The 23,731-nt window shown below is 38.3% G+C and overlaps 1 protein-coding gene across 1 annotated transcript in view; it reads right to left on the bottom strand.

The window, feature by feature from the left end:
- Positions 1-23,731, bottom strand: part of LOC126249175 (nose resistant to fluoxetine protein 6-like) — a 422,987-nt gene that overhangs the window by 43,346 nt on the left and 355,910 nt on the right. Inside the window, exons 7-9 of the mRNA XM_049950831.1 lie at positions 17,373-17,455; positions 10,007-10,200; positions 4,249-4,409 (exon numbers count right to left, since the gene is read on the bottom strand). Coding sequence (XP_049806788.1) covers positions 4,249-4,409; positions 10,007-10,200; positions 17,373-17,455 — 438 coding nt within the window. The remainder of the gene's footprint in view (positions 1-4,248; positions 4,410-10,006; positions 10,201-17,372; positions 17,456-23,731) is intronic.

Raw genomic sequence — 23,731 nt, 5'->3', positions numbered from 1 at the left:
ACACAGAGCTTTCCTTTCTATGAAACAACCTATTTACCTAAAAGTTCATCAAATATTATGCTGCACAAAAAATCAAAAAGCTGACAATACTAATAGTACGTAAGACTGGTGTGGTTTATCGATTTGATTATGTCTATTTTGTCACTATCTACTAGAAAAAATGAAATTGGCCTTTCTAATATTGCAGCAATTATAACATGATTCAAATAAGTGACAGTTTTGGCACAAATGGTCATTTTTATGTATCTCATTTACGTAAATAACACGAAAGAACATAATTCACAAAATACCTGTATCAAATGCCTATTGGGCCTACTACAAGCAAGAAGTTTTATGTTAGGAAATAGTTTCACATTTATTCATAAGCTCAAGTTTCTCAAGGATGAGATCAAAAAGAAGTAGTACCAAATTTTTATATAAATTTGGAATCATAATATTCTTCAATATAATTTGTGTGATGTCCCATTTCTTCTCCCTCATTCTAACAAACAATCTTGTCATCACTAATTCTGTAACTATTCCTGCCATTGTCAAAACTTATTCTCCAGTTAACTTCACTAACCCTGCAAGGATCACAGATTCAGTTATCTTATGTTTATTCTCCAGTTAGCATTATTACGTGTTCATATGATGCATTTTCCGCACCTTTCCTAGAATAGAACCGGAGACTGTAGCGATCTGGCAAAAATTTTCTGTCAAAATTTTGTTTTCTTTGATACACCAAGAAGATAATATGTACTCTTTCTTACACATTATTCCTGTTAGTCATTTGTTTCCACTCTTGTAATTTGAATCTATGAATTCTGCTAATAATTATAACAAGGCTAATCGTTCGCTCACCCAATCAACCACATAAGCAAACAGCAATTGGCATTCACCCGTTCAGGATTATTTGGCTTAGCTCATTTAAACCCATCCACTTTTGTTTGCGGGAAAGTTTTTTTATTTCTAGAGGCAATGGGGATTCCCTGGCAGAGACATCATGTACACTATGCACGCATCCAAAAATCAATTTATGATTTGTTCAGAAATCAACTTAGAATGTGTTCAAAAATGTTCAAAAACCAACTGGGATGCATGTCAAAATCATATGAATAATTGATAGAGCAACATGCACTGAATGATAGGCACTTTGTGAAACAAGGTTTTTTTCTTAAAGAATATGAATTTAGTGTCCCCTGAAATTACCACCCATGGCAGATACCCCAGTTTGCCCCCCCCTCCCCCCCCATCCCTTCTCCATTCCCATCTAGATCCTGGCCTGTATGGGCACTATTGATATAACAACTAAATTTATTGAACAGTTGGGCAAATGTTTTCAGATCACTTTAGAAAAAGTTACTTACAAATTAATAAATCGGACAACTGCAATGAAATAAATCAGTTCTCATAAGTGAACAGAATTTGAAAGTAATATGGTACGATGGACACAAAACCATTATATTTAGCAACAGAATATGGATGGATACCATATGAGTCACCACCTTTTAATACTACTGAACTCTATGGAGAAATGCTTGGATGTCTGATGTATTTAACACAAGGAACAAGACCAGATTTATCATATACTGTTAATGTTGCATCAAGAATACAGGTGCATTTTGCACAGCTCAAATGAATACTCAAGTACTTTAAAACAACAATTATGGGTGGCATTAAATTTGAGAAGAATTAGAACTATAATACTGAAGCTTATAGTGGTGGTCATCATAGTGGAGACAGAGCCACAAGATGATAAACAACTGGCATTCTACTCAAATTCTATGGAGGTCCAGCTATGTGTGAAAGTAAATTACAGCAGCGTATTGCTCTTTCTTCAATGGAGGCAGAATATTTAGCTGCAAGTAAAGTTTGCAAATCACTTATCTCATTAGATAGACATCATAAAGGAATTGCAGCTGTTGATGAGTCCTCAGTTCCTATTTTGCAAATAAATACTGGAAATGCTGTCTAATTTATTAAAGGATAAAGATTTATGAATGAACAAAGCACATAGGAAAGTTGTCATTACAGTCACCAAATCATTATACAGGGTGTCCGAAAAGACTTTCCCTGATTACATAAATTGATAACTCAGGCTAGAAGTAAGATACAAATATGAAACTTGTGTCGAATTGTTTACAAATATCAAAGTTTTTTTTCTGTTTTAGGTTCACAGTACATAAGTAGTGGATGAGTTTCAGTGCCCAAGAAGCCATGTTAACCAATCAGGAGAAGGCACAGTGTGTCCTGTGGTACCATGAGACACGATCACCAACCACAATGCAGAGACACTTCCAGACAACATTTGGAAGGAATCCACCTGATGTCAAGAGCATTAAAGCCTGGTATGAGAAGTTCATGAACACAGGATCGGTTGCTGACCTTCCGAGGTCTGGTCGACCAAGAAACTCAGCAGACACGGTGGAAGCTGTAAGGCAGTCTTTTCTGCAAAGTCCGAAGAAATCGGTGCACAGGGCCTCACGTGAATTACAGGTGCCAAAAAGCTCTCTCCATCACATTTTACACAAACGTTTATTGTTTCATGCATACAAAGCACAAATTGTTCAGGCCTCGTTGCCCAATGACATTACACGTCGATATGACTTTGCGGTCAAAATGCTATCACGTATTGAGGACGATGATGGTTATCTCAGATGAATTGCCTTTTCCGACGAAGGGACTTTTTTTGTCAGTGGAGTAGTGAATCACCATAATGTGCGCATTTGGGGTTCACAACCCCCCGACGAGGTCATGGAGTGCACCAGAGGCAGTCCAAAGGTGAATGTTTGGTGCGCGCTATTGCACGATCGAATTATCGGGCCATTCTTCTTCGCTGAGGCTACCATCACATCTGCAGTGTATCTGGACATGTTGCAACTGTATGCTGTTCCTCAGCTGCTGCAGTATCACCCCGATGTATTGTTTCAGCGAGACGGTGCACCGCCTCATTGGGGTTTGGACGTCCGTGCATATCTCGATATGACCTTTCCTGGGTGATGGATTGGTCATGATGGGCCAACGGTTTGGCCTCCATGCTCTCCTGACATAACCCCATTAGACTTCTTTTTATGGGGTTATGTCAAGGACGAGGTCTACCGAGCACGTGTACCAGATCTTGAAACCCTGCGGCAACAGATAAACACAGTCGTTGAATTGATCCCTCCAGTGATGTTGGCTAATGTGTGGACGGAAATTGAATATCGCCTAGATGTGCTACGTGCTACCAAGGGTGCTCATGTGGAAGTTTACCGTTGAGTGAAAAAAACTTTGATAGTTTGTAAAAAAATTTGACACCAGTTTCATATTTGTATCTTACTTCTAGCCTCAGTTATCAATTTATGTAATCAGGGAAAGACTTTTTGGACACCCTATAGAGGAAGATTAGAGTAAATTACCCACCAATCAGCAGACAGGCAGCAGACATTCTGCCGAAGGATTACCATTTGCGAAGTTACAAATGATGAAAGAACTTACTGGTATAGTGTCTGCTTCATATATGTATAAAACATTGTAAGACAGTATGAAAATATCAGTTTTCACCATTGTTTAGTAATTAATAGTCTTTGAAAGTTGTCACTTGTCATTACAGAATCTCTTTGGTTGGTCCAGTGGTGTATTGTTGCACAGATGCAAATAGAAGCAGATTGCAATAGTTATATTGATGTGAGAAAATTTACACAAGATATACTAGTATGGAAATCTTCATAAAATCAGTTTTTGGACTGAAGATGACCAGCACCACAGAAACAAACATGTATTGTTGTATGTCATTCATCAATAACATTGGAGATACACATATATGAAAAAGAGTGGATAACAGTGGACACATGTATATATCTCAGCTTTTGTGCTGCCATATGAAATTCTGAAATACCTACTAATGTATCATACATACTTTGAAATATGTTTACTAAAAGTTTACTAAAATACTTGGAATATTTTTACTGTGTTTCCTCTTTTGAGTGCTTTTTCATTATCAATGAGAGAAATGTTTTATTGACAACCTGGAGAGTACCAAACAACTGCTTGCAGTCTTTCAAATCGTTGCAACTTTCAAGCTGTTTATTAATCCTACAGCTTTAGGAATATGCACTACACGAAGTTGAATAGAGAAATTAGTAACATCCTCATCCCTTAACTCATACAGTTAAATTATGTGTGAAAGAATTTTGTGTATCTTTATAAATACAACTATTATACAGTTTTACCATTTTGGTGAAATAAGATATCCTATTGCACACTAGAATATTAAATTAATAGACAAACCTGAACAATCTCGATGCATATTCTTTCTGAAGATCAAGTTTTTTGTTTCTGTTAAATTCCTTTGTAAATGAGTAGGATGTAAGAAGTCCACTCAACATTACAAAAGGCTCAGTGTATAAGCTGGCTCCACGAGCTAAAGTTGTCCATATCTCTCCCACTTGCTGCATGAAAACAAACCTAATAAATAACAATATCATTGGAGATATGTCTAATTTATAAAATGTATTGTTAGCATGAAATAAATGTTTAAGTATGTTCAGAAATAAGTCTTAGAAGATGTATGCATTTAATGATTCTACGTCATTGCACATAGTCGTAATCTGCTTTTCAGTAATGGTATGTATTATCATTTGGCATGATTAAATAGCATATTCTGCAATCCTATGCAGACTGTCCAGTTCTTGTGAGAGGTTTTGAATTGTAAGGAAAAACCACTCCTACTGAAACATTGTTACATCCTACTTTCTCTCCTTTGCCTCCCAGTCTCATCAGTGTTGGTGTTGCTGACATCTGTGCTGGGGGGCTGAATTATACACTAATCAGTCAGGACATTATGATCACCTGCCTAACAGCCAGTATGTCCACCTTTGGCACAGATAACAGAAGTGACACATCATGGCACGGAAGAAATGAGGCCTCAGCAGGTCGCTGGAGGGAGTTGGCACCAAATCTGCACACACAAATAACCTAATTCCCATAAATTCCAGGGAGGAGGCAACGAGCTCTGATGCCACATTCAATCACTTCCCAGATGTGTTCAATCAGGTTCAGATCTGGCAAGCTGGGTGGACAGGACATCAACTGGAACTTGCCACTGTGTTCTTCAAGCCTCTCCATCACACTCCTGACCTTGTGACATGGTGCATTAACTTGTTGAAAAATTCCACTGCAGTTAGGAAACATGATCATTGTAAAGGGGTGTATGTGATCTGCAACCAGTGTTTGACACTCTCTGGCCATCGTGGTGCTTTGCACGAGTTCCACTGAACGCAAGGATGCCCACATCAGTGTTCTCCAGAGCATAATGGAGCTGCTGTCAGCTTGTCTCTATCCTGCAGTACAGGTGTCAAGAAGCTGCTCCCCTGGAAGATGACAGATTCACACCCTCACGATGAAGAAGGTATCGGGATTCATCAGAGCGTGCAATGCTGTGCCACTCGTGCAATGCTCTGCCACTGCACCAACATCCAGTGCCGATGGTCGCATGCCCATTTTAGTCATAGCTGCCAATTTCGTGGTGTTAACATTGGCATATGCATGGGTCATTGGCTGCAGAAATCCATCATTAGGAATATTCATTACATTCTGTGTTTAGACCCACTTGTACTCTGCCCGGCAATAAAGTCTGATGTAAGTTCGGCCATAGTTCACTACCTGTCCTCTTATACAAGTCTGGCCAGCCTACAATGTCCATCATTTGTAATGAGGGGTGGCCACCCAACCCCATGACATCTGGACATGTTTTCACCTTGGTTTCGCCATGTCTTGTAGACACTCACCACAGCACTCCTCGAATACCCAACAAGTCATGCAGTTTCCAAAATGCTCGTGGCAAGCCTCTGGGCCATCACAGTCTACCATGATCAAACTCAGATAGATCACGCACCATCCCCTTTCTACACATGGCCAGCAGGCACGCTGATACTACATGCATGTGTGTGACTTGCAGTCATTCCTCACCAGGTGATGCTGCTGTCACCTGGATGGGTTTATATAAATAGCAGGACAGTGGTCATAATGTTCTTGCTGATCAGTGTAATTTTAACATGTAAAACTCTAGCTTCCTTCCTTCCTTCCTTCCTTCCTTTATGAATACTAATTTGTGCAGTTACAATGTAACTATGAATGGGAACTGGTTCTCATTATGTCATTACTGATTATGACATGATCTGTAGTAACTGAGATAGTGAATAATGTCCTGTTTTCTTCTAGCTTATGGAACTAAACAAATTGGACTCTTTATTAAGGCACTAGACTCAAGTGCAGAATGGATAAATTTAAAAATCTTTGTCCAGCTATCTCAAGTTCAGTATTTCATGGTTTATGTATAATACTTAGGGTAATGCAAGTACAGTTTCTTGAACATGCCATGATGGGTTCCTGGTATGCCTACATTACTACTCTAATGACCTTAACAGTGAGATGGTGTTAAATTGTAATATTCCATTATTCATTCATTCCTTCCCTCCTTTCAGCATGTTTTGATGAAGTCTCCCTAAATTTTTCAGATGCCTGTTAGAGCATGAGCATAATCATAATTGCATATTGTTCTTTCACCGAATCTTCCAAATAGTCCTTGCATAGATCTCAAGATTTAGTTTATTTGTAGAAAGTGATTTTCACTTCATTTCATTTTTCATTGCAGTTTTTCATGAGATCAAAAGGAATTTGCAGCAGTACATGATTTTTTTTCTGTTTTTAGATATATTCTGTTAGGCCATGTTAAACGATAGGACCATCTGAATGACCAAATAGCAGGTGCTGCATACTGTTGTTAATTTGTAGAAATCAATAAATGTATACAGTGAGTGACTAATGGAATTAAACTTTTATGTTTGTCAGCTTGGTGTATTATGCACAAGTGGTTACATGATCAATTTTTTATACAGATGTATTGAATTATGTCAATTATTTCATTGTTTAATATGTTTGATGTGTGTTTTTATCAACTGCACTTAGGGATGTGTAGCTTGGATTCTTACATACTAAAAGATATCATTGTGATTTCCTGCATCATTTTTTCACCATCTTAATTTACCGAGTAATTATCCAAATAATACTTCACCCCCAAAATTTAACAATGTAAATGTCATATTTTTATTGTAATCTGTAGACACTGTAGTTTGTTTAATAGACTGAATTTCCATAGAATAAGCCCCTTCTATCTGGTGGACATCTATGTAGTTGCTCATTGTTTGGTTTTAACAACATGATGCATGTACTGTCACATACTTATACACAGTCATTTGTAGTACATGTCTTAACGAAAGTTTATATCACATATCAATAGTTACAGTATGCTGCTGAGAATGGGCATGTGGCCTGTTACTGGTATGGCGTGACAGAACTTCAAAGATAAGTGCTACGCAGTTGATATCAATTTTTACTCATATAAAATGTAGGTTCCTGAATTCTGTGCAAGCTAAAGAGCAGTAAATGTGTAAAACTTTTTCACTATGCTTCCGTTAGCAAACCATTATTCTATTAAAAGTTTCATATATTTGGTTCTGCACTTTGCATGGTACCTACATGGCAAAAATTGTATCTATGCAGTTCGCCAAGTGCATTAATATGCCAATTCCAGGACTTGAAGAAATGAGTGTGACCTGGATCAAATATGCTTCATGGATTAATGAGGAGAGGTGGTTTCTTACATCCCATTAGGTGAATACCAGGTTGCTACCCATGTCCTGCTTCAGGTACATGCTACACAGACATTTAGAATATGTTTGCATATTTGCACATACGATTAATTCTATCCTGGGAGAGTTGGGTGGGGGGGGGGGAGTGGGGGAAGGGAGGAGGTGAATAAGAAACTGGTGATCTTAGCTGTTCTGTCTCTTCAGACCCTTAATCAGCAGAAAAAGTTTTAGTTTTTTAGAATTTTCATAGCATATTTGTTCTGCAATTTTGAACAATTTTACTAGATATTTAATTTAGACAGCACTTGTTCAACTATTCATCTAAGTCTTAGTTCTTTATGTTAACTGACAGAATGAAGAAAGTTTCTAGCTTCTGCTTGAGAAATTAAATGACTGCCTCCTTATCCAGCTTACTAGAAAAGTATGCATTTGTCACTAGTAACCATGATGTGTTACACTGAAGGAGCCTCCACACGAACTGCAAAACACTGAATCAGAAATTGATATTCCAGACAAGCATATCCTGAGTAATTCTGACCATACAATCCAGATATGGACAGTAAAATCAATAAATAAATCATTACCTGCTGATAGGAAGCCTAAGCATAAAATTATAATTTCTCCTAACTATTACTGAGTCAACAAAAAACCTCTTACAAGTGTAAGGGTACAACTTAAGTATATAAGTGACACTGCACTGAGGTTTCCTGTGGAAAGTTTTCACTTACTTCTATTGATGAGTCTTATAGATGGTGGAAACATATAGCGACTGTTTTTCTTCTGCTGTCTGGTAGTTCTCTTGTCCAAATGATTGTATACGTAGACTTCATTTTCACCTCAGTGGACTCAGTTTATATTCTTCAGTGACAGTCACACCCACTCAAGAGTTAATTACTATTTATTTTTGATACATCATTAAATTTTTCATATTGTGAGAAATGAATGAACAGTGTAGCACTGCCCTTCTGTATTATCAAATAACTTCTTTGTACAACAGTATTGTGCGCTAGGCATTAATCAAATGAAGAAGTACTGTTTCAAACTGACTAGCCTTATGTTCAGAATGATGGATGTTCCTGTCTTCATCTGTGCATCCTGACTTACTGTTTTTGTGGTTTCCCTAAATTACTTCAAGCAAATGCCAGGATGGTTCCTAACATAAGGCTACTGCCTGTCAAACTAGACCTGTAAGTATGTATGTTACTGTATATATGAATTACATATTTTTTGCTGTTCTTAAAATGTAAATACCAAGAAATGTCCAGTATATTTGTAAACCATTATCTACAGTTGAATAAAACAATGACAACTATTACTTCTACTGATACTACTAGAGATTGCTCTACTTCTCACTTTGGATTTTAACCAACCATTGAAAAACATTGGTAATAGCTGCTGCTTTATGGGTGTGAAAGTGGATTGTAACCAATTGAATATTTTTGTCTACGAAAACACTTACTTAAGTATGACACAAATATTCATATTTCAAGGCACTGTATAGTCAACTGCAGTAGTGGCTACCTCTCCTGTCTGGTGCACCTTTCAGTCATTTGGAGTAGCACCATAGCCTTCAAAACTTTGGTACAAGTCTGGAAAAGTTACAACCTCAGTTGTCACAGAATTGTTGAAGACTCTGTTTCAGACATTCTATTTCAGTCAAAACCAGGAGGCCTGAGCACTTTTGTGCATATTGTTGGTCCATCTCTGCCTTCTCTGCTAGTCATCAGACACCCAAGTATTATTTCAGAGCTCAGTTGACAGCAACATTCCATCCAATATGGTACATGAACTGGGGTGGTTACACCTTTGCCATCAGTGGTTACTGTGGTGCATCACCAACATGATGAATGAGATGCAGGTATACACTCCAAATGCATATTGTGATACTTTTCTTAACTCACTGTCAATTCCCAAAGTTGAGTGATTATTTACTGTGTGCTGGAGGTGGAGACAATCACATTCTGTACCTGCAGAATCTGGTTCATGAAGCTGCAGTCTTTGCAGTAGGAGATGCACGTAATTTAACTTGTGTTAATGATAAGTTCAGAATGCACTTTCAGCTTTTTGATAGAGAGAATATGTTGTACCCTGATACACCCTCTTCCCCTTCACACACCTTCCTCTGCATGGTGTCCATAAACCTATTGACATGCTACTTAGAGTGAAGTGGAAGTGTCATGTGCAATGAGATCATTTCTTGAGATAGTACTTGAGCCATCCCTGAAAACCTTAATTCTTCCTGTATGACAAATTCTTGCAACTGTGTTACCATTTAAGTGTTTATGAAAATAATTTTTACATCATTTCACAAATACTGACGTTCCTGAATTACTTCTACCACTATTGTGTTGAGTGTGATTCAACCACATTCACTTCACAATCATGAGAAATAATACCTCTGCCATGTCGGTGCGGTTCATGTAAGGATTGAAGAATAATGCCATTGATTTGTGTGAAAGCAGCAGCATATAAGCATTAATTGCTCGAATTCCATGGATACTTTCAATATCATCTGCAGATCTTTCCATGCTTATCAGTTTCCTTACATTTTTCTTCAGAGAAAAGCATTCTAAAAGTTCCATTTTCTGACCTGAAAATAGTAATGGACAATATGTTACCCAATGTAAAGACTTACCCTGTGACATAGCATACAAAGAAATCCTGCATTTAACTACATGTAACATGCGAGACTGAAAAATAATAGACATGATTAGTGTAAATGAGCTTCTGCTTGTTATCATGCCTTGTACAATGTCTGAAATGTAGCAGAATATTGTACTAACAGGTCAGTACAGATGAATGAGCTCTCATATACGTTCTTTGTTTCTACAGAATTCATGCACATTGTATAATTTTCTTATTACTCTAAAACAACTGGAACATGAAACAAAAGTTACTGATGTATGTATGGAGTGATTATAATTAAAGTTTCAGTTTAAAAATGCTTTTAAAAAAGAACCACTTCTCAGAATGGTGTCAAATTCTAATGGAATATTATCAAAGAAGGGCGAAAAATTATGGCAAAAAAAGTTTAATGAAAAATTTACCTCTAGATGGAACTGTACATGGCAGAATATACAAAATAAAAGATGCAGAGTACATGGATGTTCCTCAGTTTGTGTCTGATACACTCGGCATGACTGACTCAATGCAGGATTGTGCATGCTGCAGTTAGACCTCTTTTATGAAAACGATGACTGTGCACCTGTAGCTATGCAGAAGTTCTGGACATTCAAGGATATGAAAAAGACATTGGTGTGATGTCTGCCAAGTGTCTGAAGAGAATGATTACAAAATTTGAGAAGACAGGTTCTATCTAAGTGGAGTGTGACAGAGGGAGGAAAACAATTGAGCTGATGTCAGCAGAAGATGTGGCCACAGTGCTGCAGGAGGGGTCGAGCAGTGGTCTGCAGAAATGCAATGCACAGGGAATTGCCTGACCTGTAGACATGTCTGTGGGCATGGTGCATAAAATTCTACAAAATATCCTGCATTGGTCCCATACAAAATTAGCCATGTTACCTAACTAAAAGTGCTACAACTGATAAATGCTGAACTTGGTAGTCATGCACATTGCACAGTATTGTTGGTTTAATGTGCATCTCACACCATAGCCATCACATTGCAATTCATTTGTCATTTGTAGCCAAACTCATTTATGTTATGACACTTAGAGTGCCATCTAGTAGGAAAAATTTGTTAATTTTTATTTTGTTTCCATAATGTTTCCCCCTTTTTTGATAAAATTCCATTCAAAGTTTATGTTATTCTGAGCAATAATCAAGAAAGCAACTTTTGTGCAAAAGCAAGTATAATATTTCACAGTGTCAATAAATGGACATAATGCATCATATACCAGAGTATTTACTTTTTAATGAAATTTCAGGCTGCCAATGGAAGTCAGTTTCAGTAAGCTTATGAAACTGAGAATCTCCTGAAATTAAAGGCACTTTTATGAGACACACGTTCTACAAGTTATCTGGATAACTCAATTTTGAGGATAAAAACATCGTGTTGGTGCTATACTCTAGGAAATATTATTCATATTAAAATACGCATTCTATCAAACATTGAATACACAGTTTTCCACACCATTAATTTAGGAAAGGAGGCACTGAAACCACAGGAGCATAGGCAAGACTGAAAATGTTGCTAGCTTTTAGACAAATACTTGGATCCTTTTCTAGCTAGAGTGCCCCCACAACACCTGCTCAGTATGCTGGATGAATACACAATACTGGAGGAGAGATTAAGAATGTGACTCACAGCCACCAACTTTAGTGAGTTCATGAAGAGCACAATGATGATGACGTGAGGAGTGAATTGGTAAGGGAGATGGGGCAGAATAGAGGAAGGGGAGACCATGGGGAGTAAGGTGTTGATGCAGGATGGTGAAATTAGGATCCTGGGGCAGGGTGGAGACAGATGTGGAAAATTGCAGAGATTGGGGCCAGCAAAGTGTTCTGCAACTGCGTCGTCAGCTATATTCGTGGCCACAGTTTGGTGTTGACCATTCATTCAGGTAGACAGTAAGTTGTGAGCATGTTACCATGTGCCAGAATGAAATTTTCACTCTGCAGCAGAGTGTGCGCTGATATGAAACTTCCTGTCAGATTAAAACTGTGTGCCAGACCGAGACTCGAACTTGGAACCTTTGCCATTCATGGGCAAGTGCTCTACCAACTGAGCTACCCAAGCACGACTCACGCCCCATCCTCACAGCTTTATTTCCACAAGTACCTCATCTCCTGCCTTCCAAACTTTGCAGAAGCTCTCCTGCATACATTGCAGAACTAGCACTCCTGGAAGTAGAGCACTTGCCTGCGAAAGGCAAAGGTCCTGAGTTTGAGTCTCAGTCTGGCACACAATTTTAATCTGCCAGGAAGTTTCATATCAGTGCACACTCCACTGCAGAGTGAAAATTTCATTCTGGAAACATCCCTTAGGCTGTGGCTAAGCCATGTCTCCGAAATATCCTTTCTTCAGGAGTGCTAGTTCTGCAAGGTATGCAGGAGAGCTTCTGCGAAGTTTGGAAGGTAGGAGACGAGGTACTGGCAGAATTAAAGCTGTGAGGACAGGGTGTGAGTCATGCTTGGGTAGCTCAGTTCGTAGAGCACTTGCCCGCCAAAGGCATAGGTCCCGTGTTCGAATCTCGGTCCGGCACACAGTTTTAATCTGCCAGAAAGTTTCATGTTACCATATGCCTTAAACATGTACATATTCTGATTCTCTGGCTATGTATGTGTTAAAGTCATGTAGTAACATTTGTTGTCACAAACTTGATGAGTCTATATGACTCAGTTTAAATACCCTGAAGATAGATGTTCAACAGCTGAAATCTAGATCTGCAATAAAATGCAGTTTTTATTTGTGACTGATTGCTGAATTCCCCTTCTTTTTTTGGCACCTGCAAAACAGGGTTGTTATTACATATTTGAATAGTGTTAACTGAAGGAAGATATTTTATAATGGTCATTTTGATAAGACCGAGCTAGGCAGCATAGTGGGTAGTACACAGGACTCACATTCAGGAGGACGTTGGTTCAAACCTGCATCCAGCCATCCTGATTTAGGTTTCCTTTGAAAGGGCGTAGCCGACTTCCTTCCCCATTCTTCCCTAATCCGATGGGACCAATGACCTCACTGTTTGGCCCCCTCTCTCAAATAAACCAACTAACAATTTTGATAAGTCTTTACGCTAACATGAGATCACACTCAAACCAAACATTTCATTTAATCTCTGACTTCAGTTTTGTTTTGTTCATATACACACTGAAATATCTTCAACAGGGAAAAATGAACACATATCCACATTATGCCTTTTATGAGATAAATTTAACAGAGAACTAATGCTGAAGTGGCCCATTTGACACAGATTAATATTTTTTTTGCAGTAGGATGCCACACTTGCTCACACAACTGATAAAAATGATCATACTGCACTATAAACTGTTATTTCATCCACTATTTTTCAGATTTGGTCTTGTGTGACACCTATCTCTTCATAAATTCAACGAAATAGCAGAAACTTATATACAGGGTGAGTCACCTAACATTACCGCTGGATATATTTCGTAAACCACATCAAATACTGACGAACCGATTCCACAGACCGAACGTGAGGTGTAACTGGTTAATACAAACCATAAAAAAATGCACGGAAGTATGTTTTTTTTAACACAAACCTACGTTTTTTTAAATGGAACCCCATTAGTTTTGTTAGCACATCTGAACATATAAACAAATACGTAATCAGTGCCGTTTGTTGCATTGTAAAATGTTAATTACATCCGGAGATATTGTAACCTAAAGTTGACACTTCAGTACCACTCCTCCGCTGTTCGATCGTGTGTATCGGAGAGCGCCGAATTACATAGGGATCCAAAGGGACCTTAGGTACAGAAGAGACTGGAACAGCACATTACGTCCACATGCTAACACCTTTTTATTGGTCTTTTTCACTGACGCGCATGTACATTACCATGAGGGGTGAGGTACACGTACACACGTGGTTCCCGTTTTCAATTACGGAGTGGAATAGAGTGTGTCCCGACATGTCAGGCCTATAGATGTTCAATGTGGTGGCCATCATTTGCTGCACACAATTGCAATCTCTGGCGTAATGAATGTCGTACACGCCGCAGTACATCTGGTGTAACGTCGCCGCAGGCTGCCACAACACGTTGTTTCATATCCTCTGGTGTTGTAGGCACATCACGGTACACATTCTCCTTTAACGTACCCCACAGAAAGAAGTCCAGAGGTGTAAGATCAGGAGAACGGGCTGGCCAATTTATGCGTCCTCCACGTCCTATGAAACGCCCGTCGAACATCCTGTCAAGGGTCAGCCTAGTGTTAATTGCGGAATGTGCAGGTGCACCATCATGCTGATATCACATACGTCGACGCGTTTCCAGTGGGACATTTTCGAGCAACGTTGGCAGATCATTCTGTAGAAACGCGATGTATGTTGCAGCTGTTTGGGCCCCTGCAATGAAGTGAGGACCAATGAGGTGGTCGCCAATGATTCCGCATCATACATTTACAGTCCACGGTCGCTGTCGCTCTACCTGTCTGAGCCAGCGGGGATTGTCCACGGACCAGTAATGCATGTTCCGTAGATTCACTGTCCCGTGGTTTGTGAAACCCGCTTCATCGGTAAACAGGTAGAACTGCAACGCATTCTCTGTTAATGCGCATTGACAGAATTGCACTCGATGATTAAAGTCATCACCATATAATTGCTGATGTAGCGACACATGAAACGAGTGAAAGTGGTGACGATGCAGTATGCGCATGACACTACTTAGACTCAGTCCACCAGCTCTCGCAATGTCCCGTGTACTCATGTGTGGGTTCATGGCAACAGCAGCTAACACACCAACTGCACCCGCTTCTCCTGTGACGGGCCTGTTACGGACCCGTTTGCGTGCTACGACCATACCTGTTGCATACAGTTGGCGGTAGATGTTTTGCAATGTGCGGCACATTGGATGCTCTCTGTCCGGGTAACGTTCTGCATACACCCTGCAGGCTTCAGCTGCATTTCGTCGACACTCGCCATAGATGAGTATCATCTCCGCTTTTTCAGAGTTCGAATACACCATGGTCACAGTTCCTACAACACTACACTATCACACACGTATGGTAACACGGTGTACTACAGTTGGTCTGCGTGCGGAGACGAATGCAGAATAACAATAGCAGCAAGCGCTACATGCGGACACTGCGACAGCTAGACCAAACAACAACAGTGCGCTACAGCCACACTCGTAAACACGGTCGTCATCGTAAACATGTCCCTGCAGATGCTGCTCGCCGACCGTGGCCCGTATTTGTTACAACACGCAACTGAACGTCGGAGGTTTCAAGCGTCAACTTTAGATTACAATATCTCCGGCTGTAACATTTTACAATGCAACAAACGGCACTGTTTACGTATTTGTTTATATGTTCAGATGTGCTGACAAAACTAACGTGGCTCCATTAAAAAAAAACGTAGGTTTATGTTAAAAAACATACTTCCGTGCATTTTTGTATGGTTTGTATTAGACAATTACACTAGCCCCTGTCCTCACTTTCGGTCTGTGGAATCGGTTCGTCAGTATTTGATGTGGTTTACGAAATATATCCAGCGGTAACGTTAGGTGACTCACCCTGTATAATGAAGAAATTATGGTCAAAATATGCTTACCTTTCATAGAGTTTGTGAAATTAAATTGTTTGAAGGTATACAAATACTGAAGATCATTTACTGAGCTCTAATAAGAAAGTTGTGATTTATGCTGTTGACATGGGTGTTGGAATGTGGACATGGAAGTGATGTATGTATGGTGATGGTGGTGGTGGTTTGTTTGTGTGTGTGTGTGTGTGTGTGTGTGTGTGTGTGAAAATAAAATCAAAGGGGAAACTAAAGAAACTTCACCAATTCAGAGGGTGTGTGACGTTATTTCAGTGATTACAATATCAAGTCAAATTTACAAAGAACTTGGCAGTACCACCCCACTCATCACCATGATGTTGCATTCACTCTGGTTTGGATGCATGTGCTGATTCAGTTGCAAATGGTGTTATGAAGCCATTGTATCTTCTCCTGGGGCAAGCTAGCCAATAACTTTTGTAACTGGCCCTTAATGTCATGGATAGTGGCACTGGCACAGAGTTGATATCCAAGCTGGTCCCACACATGTTCCACTTAGGACAAATCTGAAGATCTTTCTGGCCAAATGAGTACCTCAGAATATTGCAGTCAGTTCACAGAGACACTTGCCATGTGTGGACAAGCACTGTCCTGTTGAAAAATGACACCACTATACTGTCACATGAGAGGTAACACATGAGGATACAAGATGATTGTGCCATCTGAGTTCCCTCAAAAGCTACCAGCCCTGACCTGAAGTCATGGCTGATGGCTCTCCACATCGCGATGCCAGTAGTAACACCACTGTGCTCCTCATTACATTGGAAGAATGGGACCTCTCCACAGATCGCCACCACACTCACTAACGGTGGTCATCTGAGATAGTGCAGAATCACAACCCATTGTTGAACACAATGTGACACCATTCACCAGCAGTCTGTGCTTCTTGGTCAGGCACCTCTCCAAATGCAGCTATTTGTGTTGTTGTATTAACAACAGCTTATGCATAGGATGGTAATTCCCTGGTCTGGCTACTGCTAGTCTCTGACCACTGATGTGGGATGACCTAGAATGTTGGGGGCAGTCCTTTACCTGTTGTCAGATGGCAGATGCAGATCTGGAGCAATGTGCTTGGTGCACAGTATGATGGTCCTAACTTGTGATGGCCAGATATGGTCAACTGTATCCTTAACGACAGAAATGCCTATCATTTACATTCCCATGCAGTCTGACATTGGGCCACTGTCACATCCAAATGCTTGACGGATCTGAATATAGCACGATTTGACCAGGCAGCCAAATGGAGTTCCACAATTAGGCCACTTTCAAATTCTGTCAGATGCTAATAACGCTGTCTCACATGAGTACGTGGAATCATCATGTCCTTCAGAGTGATCATTCAAAATCTTACACTGTTCAAACTGCATACCAGGTGTGGTAACAACATTAAAAACAGACAACACTAGTGCACTGCAGTCACCATTTTTCCTGTCACAGAGAACTGAAAGCCTAACCATTTATGTTCTGGCCAATGGTGTGTACATATATGATCTTTCATTGACATTAGACGGTGTCTTCTGGGTGCTTCACGTTTTTGCTCATACAGTCTGCCTGATACTTACTATGAAATTTATCTTCCTTCTTGTCAGCTTTATCATAGAGTGTGGCAGTTACAGCAATACCAATTATTACAACAAACAGTGACCTGAAACAGAAAAATGGTAAAAATTATAAATGCTTATCCTCATATGTTTTCCAGAGCAATTAAGTTGAACATTTATCGTACATCTCTTCATTATATCTAAATACAGAATATGACAATTCCTTCTTTAATAATCAGTTAAACTGGACAGTTGGATATCAAACTAAACAAGCACTTTTTGAAAATATATATAGTTCCAGTATCAATATTCTGCAAAAGACTCATTGTACTATGTTTATATATGCCCTTCCTGACGAGCAGGTGCAGTATCCTAGTGGAATATCTCATCATCTTGTTGGAATGTAAAGAGTATGAAGAAAAGAAAATGGCCCCAAAGCGGCCACCAATAGCAGCCACCTTAAACTGATGTACATACGAAGTTAAGTGATCCATTACTAGCCTGCACAGTGCCTTGTGGACAAGTATGATTCAAGACCAGATGTAATCATACCTTAACGAAACCTGATCATCAGTGTGAAATAACTCGTACCAGGCATCATCACCAAGACATATATAATCATTTCTGACATGCAGCTGTCATGAGTTTCCTTTCCAAATGTCACATGTCTTATAAGAATTGTGACATTTGACAAGGAAACTTATATTTTGAGAAGTAATTGCTGGGCTGTATTTATCTTCAGGAAGCAAAAAATTTAGTACTGCCAATGTGCACATAAAAGAAAATTACAGTATCCTAGCCTTGGGAACTATTAGTTTCTTCCTTGGGAAGGCAAGATGGACAGTTAGGGAAAGATAAAAAGGCCTCAATATGACAGACAATCACCTGATGTGAGGATGAGAAGAGACCAAAATGAATTCTATAAGCAAACAATTAACACATTAGAAGAGCAAGTAGGAATACAGCCCACATTGCATTCCATGAGTAAAATTATTCAACACACAATATCTCATATATTGTAACGCTTTACACAGGTCTGTTGCTATACAGTGTTATAAATTAATGCATTACAGCTACTTATGTAGTATATTATCATTTAACTTGTAAAACAGTTTTCTTTGTTTTATTGTTGGCAGATGTGTCAATTGTTTTATTAAAGTTTAATTGATGAGCCCAAATTGATTCTTTATGAAGTAGGCTTACTCTTACAATCTGATAACCTATTTTGTATCTTTGAAAAACTGTTGCTCAGTTTTTCCTTGTGAATTGTACCTAAGTTAAGCAAAATGGCATCTACCTGGGAGCCTGTATCTAATATTTTCTGGGCCTCGTGAACAAATAAAGCAAGTTGGGTCTCATACGATCGCTGTTTCCGGAATCCATGTTGATTCCTACAGAGTAGATTCTGGGTTTCCAGAAATGACATGATACGCGAGCAGAAAACATGTTCTAAAATTCTACAACAGATTGATGTCAGAGATATAGGCCTATAGTTTTGCGCATCTGTTCGACGACCCTTCTTGAAACCTGGGACTACCTGTGCTCTTTTCCAATCATTTGGAACCTTTCGTTCCTCTAGAGACTTGCAGTACACAGCTGTTAGAATGGGGGCAAGTTCATTCGCGTAATCTGTGTATAATCGAATTGGTATCCCGTCAGGTTGTAATGTAATTAACTGTCGGAGACGAAGTTTATCTCATGCAAAAAGTACGATGCCCACAGTAAAGAGCTAAGGTAACTTCATTATGTTGCCAGAAAGTGTGTTTAATTTATTTAATTATGAATATTTTCTTTTATGATAAATAATGGATTCGTTTGAGATGTTAAATGTTGTATATTTATATGTATTTATTTATATGTATCTTTGGAGTTTATTAAGGTCAGTAGACCAAAGAATCTGGAATGCAGGAATGTCTGCAACTTCCGGGCAAATTTTGGCTTGCCCGCCACTTCTTTGTCGGTATTGGAGGGAGATGGACGTGTTTACGTGACCAGTACAGTATAATTCATGTAGAGTATCAATCAATGTACATAGTGAAAATGTAGTTACTAAACAAAAAGTACGAATAAATATAATTTTTAGCTGAAAGTATTTCGGATCCGGTAGTGTTTATTTCAAACAAGAAGAAAACCCAGGCCATGCTTGTTGGAGTAATTATTTTTGCAGACAAAACTTCGAAAACCCCTAGACAAAGGGGATCTGCAGTGTGTAATCTTTTGGCAGCTACTAATAAATAAGTCTTGCTGAAATTGTGCTGGAACTACTCGTATTATTCTCAATTACAAACACGTGGTGCGAATGTGGTCCTACCACAATATACCGCGTAAGATTCCACAATCATTCAGTTATCAAGAAACGAGATAGGTAACAACCAGTACAATATGGTGGCGTCGTCCGGGATTATTGAAAACGTTACCGAAATAAATTACCACCGAGATTGCGAAGAAAACGACAGAATTCGTACATCCTGGAGGAGAATGTTCAAGGAAGTCGTATGCTGATACCTTCAAGACAATGGAATGCAGTTACTGGAGCAAGAATAACGGCGCAATAAGTCAAGAAAGAAGAAAAAAGTGTAAAGTGTTGTGCAACAAAAAAGCAATATTCATATAAGTGTAGTGTTTCAGTGTTGTGAATTCCATCACGCACCAATCAACAAAGAAGACGTTATAAGATAAGAAAATCAGTAAACTGTGATTAAGATAGTTTAGTATCCTTTAGAAAAGATAAATTTGTTGTGTTTTGTTTATTCCTGTGTAAAAAGATGACTATTGTGAAAGAGGAAAGTATTGACGATGGTGTCGCCAACGCTAGTACAGATGTAAATTTATCATACGAAAGTGAATGCAACAGTAATAGTCCGAATCCTGTAGACAAAGTTGAAACTCGTATGGAAAGACAGAATGAAGTTAAAGACATGTTATCAAAAATAATGAATTATATGGAGGGAAAATTTAAGGCAATTGATGACACTAACAGACAAAACGGACAGTGGTTAGGAATATTATAGACAGACTTGATGCTAATGAGATTCGTTTGGATCAAATGGAGCAAAAAAATCCTGCTCAGTTAGACCAGACTCTTAAGCTCATGAGTGATAAATTTGAAAAACAGTTCAAAGAATATGAAAACAAAAATGACAATCACTTTCAAAAAGTAGAAGCAAAAATTTCCAATTTGAGTCGTAATATGGTTAAGATCACGGGTAAGGTCAATTATGTCGGGAGAAAAGTTAAAAATGTAGATGCAAAAGTAAAAAAATCTGAAAACTGAAGTTAATACAGGTAGAAAGAAAATCCATAATGCGTTTAAAGTTGTGCATTCAGATATCAAACATGTAGAAGAAACAGTATCTGATTGTATTTCTCTTGTAGACGATAAAATTGTTCAAGTAGAAAGTAAATTTGAACAAAAGATAGGAATTATTACTGAAAAAATAGATGTAAATAATCAGATAAACAAAAATGAAGTCAAGAGTTTAGAAAGTAGTATTAATGACATCACTAAGAAACTTGAAAATGTTAGTAGCAATATGGTCACCAATAGTTTGCCGAACAATATTGGCACTTTGTGGTGCAACATTCCAGTAAAAAACTTTTCAGATGAGAGCAGTATGCATCCGGTAGTTTTCCTGCAGCATTGCAAAGATAACTTTTTTCCAAATATGAATGATAATTTGAAAATTAAATTTGTGAAAAGATTTCTAGAAGGTGAAGCATTGTCATGGACTAATCATTATTGTACAGGGGGAATGGCTTTTGCAGAGTTTGAGGAGAGGTTCGTAAGTAAATTCTGGTCAGAGACAGAACAAGCAAGAATAAAAAGCGAATTCTTGAATGGACCTGTTTATAAACATGAATATGGTAGCATGATGCAATTTTGCAGAAATCAGTTAAGGAAACTCACTCACCTAAGCAAACCTTTTGATGAACTCACTCAAATTGATGCACTTAAAAGGAGGCTACCATGTGAACTACAGTGGGAGTTAGATTATGGTCCAGATGACTCAATTGATCAGTTTTTGAAATATGTTGACAAACTAGACAGAATTATTGAGAAAACGGGTAAATCACCACACCATAGTCAAAACCATTTTTGAATGTCAGGGCATACAAGTTGGGGAAACACACAACATGATAAAAAGGAACCACACAGTTTTGGAAGTAGTGATTCTCATCAGAGAAATCACCAGTACAACTTCAAGGGATCACAAGGACACAATTTCCATTACAAGGGTCAATATGGAAATAGTCATAATCAATTTGGTAACAGACACTTTGGAAGTAAACCAAAGGAGTGGAATAGTCATAATGGTATGGGGAGAACTGAACAGGAGTTAAAAAACTGAATAGGGCTCCATTGGCGGTCCGCAAGGTAGAAGCTACTTATACACAAATGGAAAGGGCCAACCCAAACTGTCTAACTAAACAGAAAGATACCAGTGACATAATGAGTAATTATTTTAAAGAGAAGTGTTATCCCATTAATGTAGTATCTGTTACAAATAATATATGTCATACAAATAAACCAGAAACAAAAGGTAAATTATTTAAAGACACTGATTGCTTAGAAAACTGTGAAGAATTAAATTTAGATTCATTCTATGAGTGGGCTGAGAGGGGCACCTTGGTGGAAAATAGTTGTTCAAATGATCCAAGTGTATTAGGAATTAGAGAACTTATGGAAGAGTCTGTTGGGGTAGGAATGAAAAAAGCACCTAGTAAGGATGATTTAAATGTGTATCTGCATACTGAAGGTAAGGGTGCAGAGGATCAAGAGGATAACTTTTGTGATGTTGATTGGGAAGGAAAGGAGATTGAGGATAGTAGTGAAGAAAGATGTTTTATTGGTGTAAGTGAGGAGTTGGAAGCTTTAGGGATTACTAATATAAAAGAGGGTAGTAATGAAGTTAGTGAGGTACACATGGAAACAGTTGACAATTTGAATGATAAGGACGCCAGAATTTTAGTCATTGAGTTATTTGATCTTGATACATGTAAGAAAAATGAGAAGGAATTGACAGCAGGTAATCTTAACAGCATTAGGGGAGTAGATGATGAAATGTCAGATAGTGAGCAATTTTTGTTTAACTTATGGGTTAACAGTAGTGCCATTAAGGATGATGAAAATTTCAGCGAGGTAACACTTGATATATGTGAAACTTTGTATCCAGAATGGTGGCATAGAATTAAGTATCACATTGCACAAGTGTTAAGAGATAAATATAAAGGAGAGACACACAATAGCACAAACGAATGTAGTTGGATTAATGAAATATTCAGGAATAGTAATCAGGCCAAAGAAAATGCAATTAGGGTAATAACAGCATATAACTCTGGTGGTAATGATACATGTAAGGACACTGGAAAGGGATATGGATTTAGTGAAATTGAAGATGACTTATTACATGAGAATATTAACAAAAAATTTGACTTTGATGTAAGCAGTCCGTTTATTGATGTGCAGATAGGATCATGGAAAGGAAAGTGTTTAGTGGACACAGGAAGCACAGTAAATCAATAAGGAGACAAGACATGTCACCCACCCCCACAGTTTGAGAATAGCAAATCTCATAAATTTTGAAATCTTGTTCTTTCACTTAAATAGACCATAATGCTTAAAAAATTGTATAGTTAATAGACTATATTTTCTTGTAAATGCAAGTGTGCTTTTGTTGTACATCATGCTCACCGTAACTGTTTTTATTCAGCTCTGTTTATAACACAACACAGATACTTTGTTGGCTTATTTTGCCTCCTAATTTTGATATCACATAATTTACAAGGCTCATGAGAGAATAGTGTTGTTGAATTGAAATACTTTTGCAACCTCACTGATGATATAGGAGTTAGTACTATGTTTGTTCTAATATGAGAAAATGTTTTAACTTTAGTATGATTTTATAGTAAATTTCTGGGCAACAAATCGACATACATATTTATGTTGTGAGACAAAGGAGGAAGTCAATGGTTGATGAAAGAATAAACAGTTTACTACAGTTGTGAAAAAAAGTTGTATACAAGCCAAGACAATGATGCAATTTCTATATCGGACTGAGAAGTGGACCAGGGTACACTTCTAAGTCCTGGTGGGCTATTGTAATGTAATTAACTGTCGGAGACAAAGTTTATCTCATGCGAAAAGTACGATGCCCACAGTAAAGAGCTAAGGTAACTTCATTATGTTGCCAGAAAGTGTGTTTAATTTATTTAATTATGAATATTTTCTTTTATGATAAGTAATGGATTCGTTTGAGATGTTAAATGTTGTATATTTATATGTATTTATTTATATGTATCTTTGGAGTTTATTAAGGTCAGTAGACCAAAGAATCTGAAATGTAGGAATGTCTGCAACTTCCGGGCACATTTTGGCTTGC

The sequence above is a fragment of the Schistocerca nitens genome, chromosome 3 (assembly GCF_023898315.1).
Source record: "Schistocerca nitens isolate TAMUIC-IGC-003100 chromosome 3, iqSchNite1.1, whole genome shotgun sequence".
NCBI classification, from domain to species: domain Eukaryota; kingdom Metazoa; phylum Arthropoda; class Insecta; order Orthoptera; family Acrididae; genus Schistocerca; species Schistocerca nitens.
The sequence above is the reverse complement of the archived record's forward strand: the minus strand, read 5'-3'. Positions and strand labels throughout refer to the sequence as shown.